Consider the following 15,038-nt stretch of genomic DNA (forward strand, 5'->3'; position numbering starts at 1 on the left):
CACATTAGTTCAATCCATTTAAAATAACGAGATAAGGTCACCACTTGATTAGTCATTTTTAAAGTTCAAATTTAGGGTGACCATCCTGTTCTAATGGCACGTAGAGCTCTTCAAAACAAGCTGACACAACGCTCGTCGTGAGGCATTTGTAATGGGTAGTTAGCATTATCTAACAAATGCTTGATATTTGAAGTCGCCTGAAGCATTTTGTACAGGGGCTCGTGCAACAAGTCTGCTCACAGTAGAGCTAGTACTGCTGTTAACATATATTCTAATTATGCAGATACTGAAATAAAGGTAAACAGACTATTTCATTATTCACATGTTTGTGACACGAGGCAGATGAAATGACTTGGAAAATTTTGTACAAAGAACAGCACAAACTCAGATGCCTTGCATCCTCGCGTACGTTAATACCATCAGAAAATTACAAAATAAGGTATCAGCGAGCGATGGATGGTATATGGTGTTTCAGTGCCTGGGCCATGTGAGCGGCGCGCACGTAAACCCAGCAGTAACGGTGGGCCTGTTGTCAGCCGGCCACGTTTTCCTCCTGAGGGCCGTGATGTACATAGCGGCCCAGTGTGCTGGCGCAATAGCTGCTGCTGTTGTCCTCAAGGTAAGAAAACAGCTGTCGGGATATTAACATAAAGTTTTATTAGTTTAATTAGTACTTCCATAGATCATGAATACCACACTTCGTAATGGTGTGGAACGTGTCAGGTTAATGAAAGCTGTCTATACATGATATTAAATTACACAAGATATTACATGACACTTAATATTTTTTTGGGGTGGAGGATGGGGAAATTACCCACTTACTATATCCAAATGTCATCTGAGTAGGAGTTGCCATTCAGAAATTTTTTAATTTCCTTTTAAATGCTATATGGCTGTCACTTTTGATGCTATTAGGTAAGTGACCAGAAACTTCTGTGGCAGCGTAATTTACCCCTTTGAGCCAAAGTTAGATTTAACCTTGAGTAGTGAAGATTATCCTTTCTCCTAGTGTTGTAGCCATGTACACTGCTATTACTTTAGAGTTCGTTCGATCTGTTAATAACAAATTTCATATATATATATATATATATATATATATATATATATATATATATATATATATATATCCCTAGCTCTTTAAATAAGTGTCTGCAGGATGATCTTGGATGAGCTCCAGCAATTATTCTAATTAAACGCTTTTGTGCAATGAACACTTTTACTCAGTTACCCCAGAATGACGCCATACGAAAGCAGAGAATGAAAATAGGCGTGGTAAGCTAATTTACTGAGATGTATATCGCCAAAAATTTGCAATGACTTTTAATAGCGTAAGTATCTGGAATCAAACGTTTCAGCAGATCTTCAGTGTGTTTTTCCCAGTTCAACCCCTCATCAATGCATACACTTAGAAATTGTGAATATTCTACCTTAGCTACCTATTTCTGACCGAAGTCTATATTTACAGCTCAGTTGTTAGAGCGCTTGCCCGTGAAAGGCAAAGGTCCCGAGTTCGAGTCTCGGTCTGGCACGCAGTTTTAATCTGCCAGGAAGTTTCTATATTTGTTAATGGTGTCATTCCATTTACTGTGTACAACTGTATATGTTTTGTCAAAGTTTGAGAGCCTATTTGCAGAGAACAACTTAATGATTTTCTGAAAAAACATCGCTCACAATTTCATTAGTTAATTCTTGTCTGTTGGGTGTGACAGCTATACTTCTATCATTGGCAAAAAGTACCAGCTTTCTATCTTCGTGAATACAGAAAGGCAAGTCATTAATATATTAAGACAGCAGAGGCCCCAAGACCGAACCTTGTGTGTCTCCCCCCCCCCCCTCCCCCATTCTTCGTTGTTCCCCAGTCTGAGAAATCACAAGTTTTTTGGCTCTTATGTGAACTGCGTATTTAAACTTTCTGCACTCTTCCAGTTAGGTCTGATGTAAACCATTTAAGCACTGTCCCATTCAGCTCACAGTACTTCAGCTTATCTAAAAGTATTCTATGATTTACACAATCAAAAGCTTTTGAGAGATCACAAAAATCCCAACGGGTGACTTCTGGTTACGCAGAGCTTTTAGTATTTCATTAGTGAAAGTATACACAGCATTTTCCGTTGAAAAACCTTTCTGGAAACCAAACTGACATTTCGTTAAAACTTTATTTCTTACAAAGGTGTGAAGGTATTGTAAAATACATTACTTCTCAAGAATTTTGGAGAAAGCAGTCAGAAGGGAGGTTGGGCGGTAGTTGACATCAATGTATCCCCCTTTCTATGCAGTGTTTCACCAATGACATACTTCAGTCTATCTGGGAAAATACCCTTCAGAGAGCTATTATGTATGTGGCTAAGAAACCCAATTACCTCTTGGGAACAAACTTTTACTACAGTGCTGGAAATTCAATCAATTCCATGTGAGCTTTTATTCTTGAGTTTATCGTCTTCCTAATTTGAGGTGGAGAGGTGGGTGGAATTTCAGTTATATCAAATGGTGTGGGTAGGGCCTCTTCCATTAACTGCCTTGCTTCTTCTAATGAAAATTTAGATACTATTTTCTCTACAACATTTAAAAAATGATTATTCAAAATGTTTTCGACTTCTGGCTTGTTAAGTTTCTATTCGCTTCGATGGTAATGCCGTCATCCTGTACTCTTGGTTGCCCTGACTCCTTTGTAATAATATTTCAAATTGTTTTGATTTTTATCAGGTATTAATCTGACATGATGCACATGTTTCTGGACTTCTTAATAACCTTTCTTAATGTAGCACAGTAGTTTTAATATTTGGCTGTTTCTGGGTCGTTAAGAACAAGAGTAGACAGTTCCCTTTTGAGGTTAAGATATTTTTATTCCTTTAGTAAGCCAAGGTTTTTTGCATGGTTTCTTATAATTAGATTTAACTATTTTCTTGGGGAAACAGTTTTCAGGTTCTCTTAAGAGTATCATGAAATATGTTATATTTTAAATTAGCATCAGGTTCCTTGTACTCTTCATCCTAGTCAAATCGCAGAAGATTTTCCCTGACATTTCTAATTGAGTTATTAACTGAACGCACAACTGTGGAGGGTAGTTTTCCATTACTGAATGGATCTGTCATAAACTGTAACTAGTTGGGCACCATGATCAGAAAGGCCATTCTCAACAGCACAAAGATCTGTTTTTAAACTTACCTTGCTCTATAAGTGTTATCAATGTGCTGCTGTCCTTTACTACCCGAGTAGGAAAATAACTGACGGATGTCAAATTGAAAACTGAGCAAGACTTCCAGGTCATTCTTCCTATTGCATTCTTTCAGTGAATCAACATTGAAGTCCTCACAAATAATTTGCTTGCCCCTATCTGACAGAAAGCACAACAAGGTATCAAAGTTTTCCAGAAGTAAATGAGTTTCCTGAAGGGGACCTTTATATACTGTTAAAATAAGAGCCCTCCTTCAGTTTAAGTTGAGAGGCACATGCTTCTGTATGTTGCTCTAGACAAATTTTTTGTATCTAAGCTTTTTACACAGTGATAACTTTTGACGTATATGGCAACTCTTCCTCTCACCTTATTCTCTCTACTCATATGTGTAGCTAGTTTATAACCACTGATATTTACCTTTTCCGTATCAGACACAACGTGATTCTCATACAGGCATAGTATATCTACTACATTATCAGATTCAATGTCACCTAAACAAACCAGGAGTTCAGCTACTTTATTCAATTCTGGAATAATTTGGTGAAAAATGGTAACATTATTTTTTACTTTGAGAATCTTTTTCTTTAATCCGGCAATATTGTGGTAAATATAGTAACATTATTATTTACTTTACTGTTGTGAGAGTCTTGGGAGTTCTGGACCTCGTCAGTACCTGCCTGCCTGAACTTCCCATTGGACACTGATATTAGTCTAAAAAAGATACATCCATGAGTACTAGTGTCCCCTTATGGATTTCGCTAACAACCCTGCCAGTTTACCCTTCCCTTCCCTATTGAGGTATAAGCCATGCCTTACGAAATCCCCCCCCCCTCCACTATCAATAGCATCTACAGGAACCAGTCCAATGTCTGACAGTGGCCACCCTATGCAACTGATCAAACTCCATATTTACCCTGCTGACAGAGCTGTTAAACTGGTGCTGATCATGCCACACGAAAGCAGGCACCAGCCCAACATTGGTGGGGGTCGTGCAGAGGCTGTTTCCTCAAGGTCACACTCAATACTGTAGCCCTGGTCACTATCAATGTTGTTTCCCACTCCACCCACCATCACATGATCCTGCTTTGAGAAACCCTTGCACAAGGAACCTGTATCATCTACCACCTGGCTAAGACATGCACTTGGATTGAATGTTTGTGACCTGGTACCTGTCACCTAATTTTTCTTGCAAAATCTGGCCCACACCTTCCATGGCTGCTACCTAGCAACAGAACTTGCCTCTTACTACTTCTCTTGAAACAGTTGGTTTCCTAATGAGATTCTGTTGCATCTTAACATCTAATACTGGAGCCTCTTCCTTAACTGTGGTAGCAAGACAAATCTATTGGTTGTGCCAATTGGGAAACTCACTGTTCTCTCTTCAGCCCCTGTTCCCAGCTACCGCTTCCTACCGCTGTTTACCCTCCTCCCCCTTAATCTCTTCAGTTCCTCCCTCGCTCTGTCCAAATCAGCCTGAAGGGCTCTTATTTGCTCCTTCTGTTCAGCTATAATCCTATCTCTTGAGCAAACCTCTGCAAAAGAATTGGAGAGTCTAGTTTGCTTGCGCAATTCCCACGCCACTAAAATTTCACCAATGAAACCACCTGTCACAACAGCTGCACAAAACTCCTGAACTAACTTTCCTACTGCAGCTCACACACTTAGTATCCATGGTAGTTTGGAAATTAGTAAATCTCTTATCTAAGTGATGACGATAATATATTAAATGCAGATGTAAAAGGACACTAAATGTTTTGGAAACTAATATGTAAGTAAACTATTAGCAAATGCACTTCAATTTGTGGTATAACGCTAAATATGCACGTTCAAAAATTAGGCCTAAACAGTCGAATGTAACCAAAACAAACTTTTTTCGATCACTGGAAGAATACACAAATAAATCTTTACTGGCAAGCTTGAAGAGCACACTAATGAACGTATTTGTGTTCAACTACAATTAATTACAACCTAAATTACTTACCTTTCACGAGAGCTCTGTCTCCGTACGTGCGGCCTTGTGCAAGACATTCATACATCTCGGACGATGTGAGTCGGTCACCTGAGTTCGCTAATTTCAAACTAACCTTTCTTCAGAATGGTTAGCGACAGATAAGGCGCCCATAGATCTGTTGGCAAACCGCGGATCGGATGAGTGACGAAAATGAAATGGCAAATAATACAGTTCTCGTCTTTAGAAGGTAGAATTTAAAATAGTATTGGTCTTATTATGGGGAGACATGTAAAATATGCTTTTCGTCTAAGATTAGGGTACTCTCAGGACCTGTTAAAGATGATGCAGGTTTGAGTAAATAAGCTCTAGAATATCCCGTGATGTTAGGGCTTGTCATACATTGGTTTGACCAATGGGACAATGTGTTAAGCATAGCACCGTACACACAGCTGAGCAAATCTTTCAGAGCATTCCCTTGGTACTGGTCATCCTAAGGAATAGTTAATGACGTGCGATGTCGGTTACTGGGATAATGCTGAGAAAGCCGTTCAGATTAAATTAACATAGGTCAAAACGTATTATTAGTTGATAATTACATGTCGCGCAATCACTACGAATTAGTGACAGAATGGATGTCAAATTAAACTAGACGTTAAGTACCAGTGTGTAATTATTCAAATGCACAATCACCCTGTGTAGATAATCTCAACGATGTTGTATTAGCAGGTTACTTGATGGGGGCAGTAAAAACGAGTTATTGTAAAGAGTATTAAACTTACTGCAGGTAGTCTGGACCTGCTCTTCTCAAAATGCTATTACGTATAGTATGACATGCGAGCACGACAGGTGACTCGGCTGTATTCACGTAATTTGTTTGAATATATCTGTTCCCTATAATCAAAATTACTTTCCTTATAGTGGACGACAATGTATTGCAGGACTACTATAATAATATCAAAGATATTAGTACCTTGCGAAGAACATAGTTCTCGACAACCGTTAAGGAATTGCGCAATGTGCCAAGGCTTAGGTCCTTCATGCAAATAGCTGCTTCGGCAACTACAGTTCCTAGAAGCTTGTTTTTCATAGCTTAACACAGTCGTGTGCATGGAGGCTCCCATACCTTTTCATTGCTTGGCTATTCAGTGAACACTTCCTGACATGGCTGTAAATGTAGTTCCACTGCAACGAAGCTCACGCCAGGATACGGTTTAGCGAAAGCGTTTGACGCAATGCCGAGCTAAAGTATTTACAGGTGAGTTCTGATATGTTCCTAGATAAAATTGAAGTTAATAAACCTTACAGAACAAGGTTAGCGTAAAACTGGCTGAAGCTAGCACAATCATGCCGTATCTGGGACCAGCTGCCTGCAACAGAATGTCGCCGTGGCTGCCTTGCCACTGCAGAGTCTGGATGCCGTATGGCAGATTCCCGTGCCTGCCTGTAGCTCTGCATTATCCACACAGCAGCAGCAGCAGCAGCAGCCGCCTATAGGCATTACAAGTGGCAGCGACGATAAAACGCGAACTATCGACATTGGCATACTTAGGAGGTCGATCGTTAAAAGGACTCGGCTACTACTGGTGGGTATGTGCACAATGCACTTTCCTCTTGCCATGCACGCGCTAGTCAGGCAGAACTTACCGACTTTAACTCTGGAAGTCATTGGGTTAACTTCTGTAACTTGCGTAGTAATTAAAATAGTTACTGGTACCTGGTATGGCGAAAGTAATGAAATGAGGTATGGTCAACTTTCATTAACCTCTTTTCACATCTGCCATGAACCAACTTAGCAATTACAAATATTAAGACCATACGTAATACTCATTATTCATTTCCATGTCAACATCGTAAAAGGCACACGAAGCATTTCGGGGCGTCAACAATGAGCTGAACGAAGTGTTTCGAACTGAGTTGTTCGAACGTGGGACGTGAACGGATGAGCTTGCGTTAGGCAGCAGTTACGGGTCTCGTTGTAAGTGAGCAAATAGGATCTTAACCTCTCGGTAGCGCCAAGTATGTAAACAGTAATGGCCCGCTACTGTGCACAACGCAGGGCGGAATCTGTAAGGTTAATTTACTGCATGTTTCGTAGTTATGCAACATTAAACATTACCTGCACAATGACTATGTAGCCGAACATACTGTATACCTGTTGAAAGGGGATTACAGCTTAGTCGACAAATTTAATTCAAGCTGCTGGTATGCCTGAACTAAGAGCTTGACAATTTGTTCTCTAGCTGGTGAGCTTTCGTAACTTCCATTACCACCTCAATCTAGAAAGCCACACACAGAACTGAGTACTGCTAGTGTGCAGCGGCATACAGCAGGTTCATGGACTGTTCTGTTTAGACAGGGTGAAAAAGATACGGCCACTAGCATGTTCTGTATTAAAGATCACTTAATTCAAAGTGCTTCATTGCATAAATACTGTCAAATGCCGGCCGGAGATGAGTGGCCACCTACATGGGCAATGTTACGTGTCACAGGAACAGTGGATTTGACAGTGTTTTGGCTTGCTGTCGCAGTGATACTGCCGTACTGTAGGTGCATTCGTAACAGAACGCTCTCAGACCAAACATGCTTTGCTGTGCTGGTACTGCAAACAGCTGAATGCAACAGGAAACTACAACGTTAGTACGGTTACATGACGGCATCTTCTTCGGAAGTAAGTCACCCTCTCCCCCATCCGGATCTCTGGATGTGGACTACCCAGGAGGACGTCACCAGGAAAAACTCATTGTCAGAATGTGAAATGCTAAAAGACGTATTCGGGCAGGAAGGTTAAAAATTTACAAATCAAATAGAAGTTAGTGGTGTCGGGAGGTGTGACTTGAGGTGTGAACAATCACCTAAGGTGGGAGTGCCCTCAGAGAGGGTCCCCACAAGGGAGGAGCGCGCCATCGGAGACGCCGGTAATCATGCGGGATTCTTCCGCAATGGTTTCCTCGCCTTCCACTATGTCAGCTCACAAGTGTAAGTTCACTGAGTCTCAGCCACAGACAGTTCTTCCATCGTTGCCACAGTTCCTTGTTTCTCGGTCTGACGGTCACGATTTCTCCACGGTCAACCCTTTCATTATTCAGAAAGGTGTCGACGCAATTGCAAGTCCTGTAAAGTCTTGTTCCAGATTACGGAATGGCACCTTGTTAGAAACAGTCAGTGCCCTCCAGGCACAAAAATTGCTGCGTACTTAACTGCTCCACACCTTCCCTGTCCGGGTTGAAGCGCACCACACATTAAATTCCTTGTGTGGAGTCGTTTATACACGCTCCCTCGATGGGTTGTCTGACGACGAAATTCAGCACTACCTGTCTGACCAGGGCGTAACGGCTGTTCATAGTTATGAAAAGGGTTGACACGAACATCATTCCAACCCGCACTGTCTTCTTGACATTTGACAAAGTTCAACTCCCATCGAAAATCAAAGCAGGCCATGAGCTAATTTCCGTTCGCCCTTACGTCCCAAACCCTACGCGTTGCTATCGGTGTCAGCTGTTCAATCACACCAGCCAGTCCTGTTCCAATCCGGCCAAATGTGTTACGTGTCGCAAGGATGCCAATGAGGGTGCTTGTCCACCTCCATCCCCTCGTTGCATCAACTGTATGGGTGACCACGCTGCTTCCTCTCGAGATTGCCCCATTTTTAAAGACGAAAAGCTCATTCAGGAAATCAGAGTGAAGGAAAAGGTGTCGACCTTTGCTGCTCGAAAATTATTCGCCAGTCGAAAGCCCACTGAGCCTCACAGGTAAACACAGCACTGTCCTTGTCTCTCCTCGGCCAACAAAGGAGGCGGCCACGCAGACTTGCGATTTCACCTTTAGTGCCACAGTCGTCAGATCGGCCAGCGCAAAGATCGCCAGTTCAACGTCCCCACTTTCGCCTGCCCACTCTATGGCTCACCCTTCATCGGGTTCTGCTAAATCTCGAGCCCAAAAGTCAGGCACGAAGACTTCCAAAACAGAGCATACTCGTGAAGATTTTTTACGTACCCCAACTTCACAACCATCGGTTCCTCCTTCATTTAAACATCCTGTATCCAAGAAGGCTAATAAGAAACCCAGTTCCTCTCCTCCTCCGCACGGCGTGTCTCGCCTACAGCAGCAGCTGGTGGTGGTCGCCCTCGGCCGTCTTCTGTGTCGCCAAGGCGCACTGCTGGCGGCCAATCAACCGGCCGATCGCTGGTGGCAGGAGCTGCTCCTGAACAGCCTATGGATCAGGATCTTCTACCTTCGGCTGACTGCCGTTCCACGCTGTCAGTCGCAAGCTCTGAGCTGTCGTTGAGTTGAGGGCACTTTGGTCACATTCTTCCATTTTCTGTCCACCCTATGTCCATTATACATTGGAATATACGCGGCATTCGAGCCAATCGGTATGAATTGTCGATCCTCTAAGGATCCTACTCGCCGGTCACCTTCTGTCTTCAGGAAACCAAGCTGCGTCCCCACGACCGCTTGTTCTCCCCATTTTCAGTCCGTCCGATTTGATCTCCCCCTCTGTTGAAGGCAATCCAGCACATGGACTCATGATTCTTCTCCATGATACTCTCCATCACCTAATCCCCTTAAACACTTAATTCCAAGCTGTCGCTGTCCGTCTTTCCCTTTCTGGATACACCTTCTCTCTTTGTACTGTATACATTCCATTGTCCACACCAATGGCACTAACTGATCTCCATCTTCTTTGTCAGCTTCCACCCCCTATTTGCTGGTTGGGGACTTCAATGCCCACCACCCAATTTGGGGATCTCCACATACTTGTCCGTGTGGCTCACTGTTGATAGAAGTCTTCCACCAAGTGGATCTTCTTTGCCTCAACACTGGGGACCCTACATTTTTGTCTGCCTCCACGACAAATTTCTCTAATTTGGACATTTCGGTCGGTACTGTTCCGCTAGCTCGGCGCTTCGAATGGTTCGCCTTTGCTGATAGTCGAGTGACCACTTTCCATGTGTCCTTAGATTGCAGCCACACCTACCATATATGCGCCCGCAACACTGGTAGTTTGCCCAAGCCGATACGACACTTTTTTCGTCTCTAGCGACGTTCGATGACCGTCACTTTCCTAGCGTCGACGATGAGGTCACTCATATTACAGACGTTATTCTTTCAGCTGCGGAACGTTAAATACCTCGCACCTCCGAATTGCCTCGGCGCCCACCCAGTTCCTTGGTGGAACGAGGCATGCCGTGACTCAATACGTGAGCGGCGACGTGCTCTTCGCGTTTTCCGCCACCCTCCTACTTTGGCCAACTGTATCCGCTATAAGCAGTTCCGTGCGCGATGCCGTCGCGTCATCCGCGATAGCAAGAAGGCAAGCTGGGACTTCTTCACTAGCTTATTTAACACCTTCACTCCCACCTCGGAAGTTTGGAGTCTGATTCGACGGATATCTGGCGCGCCTAGTTTCTCCCCGGCCTCTGGGCTCACTGTAGCGCATGATACGTTAGTGGACCCTGTCGCAATTTCTAACTCATTGGGTCAACACTTTGCTGAGATTTCGAGAGCTTCAAATTACCCGCCCGCGTTTCTCCCGAAGAAACGTGCAGCGGAAGTGCAACCTCTTACTTTCTCCTCTCAAAAGCTATAATACTGTTTTCTCCATGCGGGAACTCCAACATGCACTCTTCTCGCTCCTCCGCCCCAGGACCGGATGGTATCCACATCCAAATGTCACTGCATTTATCAACCATAATCTGCGTTACCTCCTTCGCGTTACCTTCTTCACGAATTTCTGGCAGAGCGCACATTTAGAGTTTGAGTGAACAATACTCTCCCGTTCTTTCTCCCAAGAAAACGGCGTACCCCAGGGCTCTGTGCTAAGTGTTGTACTGTTTGCCGTTGCCAAAAATCCTATTATGGACCGTCTCCTTCCCGATGTCTCGGGCTCCCTCTTTGTGGACGATTTTGCGGTCTACGACAGCTCTCAACGAACCAGCCTCCTTGAACGCCGTCTTCAAGGATGTCTCGGTCGCCTCCACTCTTGGAGCATCGCAACAGGCTTCCGCTTTTCTTCCAGTAAGACCGTTTGTGTTAATTTTTGACGTTGTACGGAGTTTGTTGCACCTTCCTTACATCTATAACCTGTCAACCTTCCGTTTTCGGTCGTCGCTAAATTCTTGGGTCTTATGTTTGACAGAAAACTGTACTGGTCGTCCCACGTTTCATATCTTTCGGCTCGGTGTCTGCGATCCCTCAACACCCTCCGTGTCCTGAATCGTACCTCCTGTGGAGCGGACCGAGTGGTCCTCCTCCGCCTCTATTGCGCCTTAGTGCGCTCGAAATTGGACTATGGAAGCATAGTTTACTCCTCTGCTCGGCCGTCTATTCTTCGGCGTCTCGACTCTATCCACCACCGTGGATTACGTTTAGTGTCTGGAGCTTTTTACATCAGCCCTGTGGAAAGCCTTAATGCTGAGACTGCTGAACCTCCGCTGTCCAATCGTCGAGCTGTCCTCCTGAGTCGTTATGTTAGCCATCTGTCTTCCATGCCTGCTAATCCGGCCCATGACATTTTTTCGACGCCTCCTTGGATTTAGGGTATGCAGGCCGCCCTTCTTCCCTACTACCATTGGGAGTCCGCTTCCGTCAACTGCTCCATTCTCTTTCCTTCTGCTTTCCTAAAACCATCTTGAAAACTTGGGGTACAGCGCTGCCTTGGCTCCGTCCCTGGACCTGCCCACTCTGTGACCTTTGTTTCCCAAGGATGGTACCTCTTCACTTGTTTATCGTCAGGCATTTGCTGCTCTATGTGCACAAATGAAGGAAGCCACATTTATTTACACTGATGCCTCGGAAACATCGTTAGGTGTAGGGAGTGCCTATATTGTTGGCGACACCTCAAATCGATTTCAGCTTCCCGATCAGTGTTCGGTTTATACTGCGGAGCTTTACGCTGTTCTCCAGGCTGTCCAATACATCCGTCGCCGTCAGCGGATACAGTATGTTATCTGTTCAGATTCTCTCAGCTCTCCTCAGTCTCCAAGCTCTCTACCCTGTTCACCCTCTGGTCCACCGGATTCAGGACTGCCTCCACTTGCTCCACTTAGGGGGCGTCTCTGTGGCGTTCCTCTGGCTCCCAGGACACGATGGTATCTGTGGAAATGAGGCGGCCGATATAGCGGCCAAGGCTGCAGTCTCTCTTCTTTAGCCAGCTATTCGCATGATTCCCTTCACCGATCTACGGAGTGTTTTGTCGTTGTGTTGCTCTTTTATGGCACGCACATTGGTCGACACTTCCCAATAATAAATTGCGGGACGTGAAAGCTCTTCCCTGTGCTTGGACCTCTTCCTCCCGAACGCGTCGTCGGGAGGAGGTAATTTTAACTCGACTCCGGATAGGGCACTGTCGTTTTAGCCATCGACATCTTTTAAGCGGCGATCCTCCCCCACTCTGTCCCCACTGCTCTCAGCTGTGGACGGTAAGACACCTTTTGAGTGCCCCTATTTTACTCCGTTACGCGCCCGTCTACAGCTGTCGCCTGATATATCTTCCATTTTAGCAGATGACACGCGCTCAGCCGATCGCGTTCTCGAGTTTATTAGTGCCAGTGAGATGACGTCAGTCATTTGAAGCTCTTTTTGGTGGCAACGAACCCTCTTCTATAGTGGTTTTTTTAAAGCTTTCCTTCTTTTAGTTTCTCCAATTTTTTGAGTTCCCATTGCTGCTGGTTTCCCGTTTCGTTTACCTTTTCCTAAGTCAGACCGGGCGCTAATGACTGTAGCAGTTTTGCGCCCTAAATCCATGACAAAAAAACTTCGTTGGAGTTGCGAAAGAGGGTTGCATAAGTGGTAAAGACCTGGACACCAGGGTAAATTTGATTACATGGTAGATCTGTATACCAGATTTTGAACTGTGAGATTTCCTGGGGCATTGTTGGACTCTGACAAAAATTTGTTTATAAACCATATATTAAAACTGAAGGTATGAAACTACAGAGAGGAATCTGGGTAACATGGAACAACTAGAGGTGGAGGTAGAGGAGTATTAAGCAACGAGTAACTAAAACGTGGCGAAGGAATATAGTAGAAACTGATTGTTTTGAGATGAAATAGTAAAGACAGCAGAGGATAAAACACGTAAAAATATAAGGCCTCGTAGACAGCCACGGATATCAGAAATACTGAACTGACGAAAGGAGACAATATAAAATGCAGCAAATGAAGCAGGCGAAAGGAAACACATCTAAAAAAAATTTACAAGTGCAAAATGGCTAAACGGGAGTGGCTAGAAGACATGTAGTGATACAGAAGCATAACGACTACTTGGATAGATACCGTCTATAGGAAAAAGACCTTTAGAGAACCAATTGCAGGCTCGGGATTAGAATAGGCCTGTGAGGTATTCTTGCCTGTCGCAAGAGGAGACTAAAAGGCGTCTCACACCTTTCAGCCTTTAGGTGATGGCCCCCTGTAGGGTTTGACATCCATTTTTCAAAATTTTCCCGAAGAGAGCCAATTGGAGAAGGGGCACCTTACATGGTGCATCGTGGCCATCGTGCAGAGATCTTTAGCCCGCTTTCTCTTCGTCACTTTCAGTCCCACTCACTCTCCGTCTCTTTGGCGAGGATACATTCCTGGGAGCAGTTTCTGCCATCCACTATGCTGTCGCTTTCTGCGCCGACGACCACCAGGGGCTTCTTCGCACCTGATATCCAGCACAGTAGCCAGTTTATGGTGGGGTTGCCATGTACCCTGTTTGTTGTAGCCCCTTGACAACACAGGGTTCGCTCTGCTGATGCCTGCGCCGTTAACTCCCCATGTATGCCAAGGAGTAGATGCGTATCTCCCCAGGGCATCAGCACTCACGGGAATGGTCATCCTGCCACGTGGACCTTGATATGGCTGGGTGGGCTCGTGTGAGGACCCTTAGTCGGAATTGGTGGCATCAGGGTGGATGACACGCAATGAAGTGTGGCACATCTTCTCATATCTTCTCTGGCTGGTGGCCAGCCACCAGCAGTCAGTGTTCCTGGGCTCAATTTAATGCAAACACGTATGACCCCAAATCTTTAACCTCTATGGCCACAACATGGGAGGAACAAAAGGCTAAGAATGGCAGCAAAGCTTATTCGTCCCACTACCTAGTATGTAAAAGAGCTGATGAGGAATCTTTTGTCTGTGAAGCCTCAGTTCTTCATAGAGCACTTACAGGAAAAGTCAGGGGAGGTGGAGGGCTTGTCCAAAATGCGCTCTGGGTCAGTTTTGATAAAATGAGCATCCTGTGCACACTCGCTTGTGACAAGTTAGGGGATGTTTCAGCTACTATCACGCCTCACAAGAGTTGAAATATGGTCCAGGGTATTATATTTCACAACGACCTTCTTTTGCACTTTAGTGGCCAGGTGTTCATTTTGTCTGGCGCATTCATTGGGGTCAGAGCAACGGTGCCTTCATCTTGGCATTCGACGGTGATACATTGCCTGAGAAGGTAAAGGGGATGGTCTACCACTGTGACGTCAAGCCCCATACCCCTCGCCTCATGCCGTGCTTAAAGTGCTGGAAGTTCAGCCTTGTCTTCCTGCTGTACGTCCAGCGTCACACCTCGATATTGCGGACGCACATCAGATAACAATACACCCCCCCTCCCCTGTGGGTCTGGGGTAAGAATGGGCCCGAGGTATTCTTACCTGTCGTAAGAGGGGACTAAAAGGAGTTTCAACTGTTTCGGCCTTCCATGTGATGGTCCCCCTTGGGGTTTGACCTCCATTTTTCCAAATTCTACAGAAGTAAGTCTTTTGGGGAAGGACGCCTTACGTGGTATCTCATTGGTCCTCAGTGCACTAAGACCTTGGCACTCAGCATCGTAACGGCGTTGTAACCACACCCACTATTTCTCAAATTGGGCCTAAACGCCTGATGGGTTGCACAAGTTACGCCCATAGTGCGTCCCCATCTGCACCTACAATCATG

General features: G+C 44.8%; 1 protein-coding gene across 1 annotated transcript in view; it reads left to right on the top strand.

The window, feature by feature from the left end:
* The window catches only part of LOC126470955 (aquaporin AQPAe.a-like), a 66,905-nt gene that overhangs the window by 12,207 nt on the left and 39,660 nt on the right, over positions 1-15,038 (top strand). The window contains exon 3 of the mRNA XM_050099005.1: positions 476-619. Coding sequence (XP_049954962.1) covers positions 476-619 — 144 coding nt within the window. The remainder of the gene's footprint in view (positions 1-475; positions 620-15,038) is intronic.

The sequence above is a fragment of the Schistocerca serialis genome, chromosome 3 (assembly GCF_023864345.2).
Source record: "Schistocerca serialis cubense isolate TAMUIC-IGC-003099 chromosome 3, iqSchSeri2.2, whole genome shotgun sequence".
NCBI classification, from domain to species: domain Eukaryota; kingdom Metazoa; phylum Arthropoda; class Insecta; order Orthoptera; family Acrididae; genus Schistocerca; species Schistocerca serialis.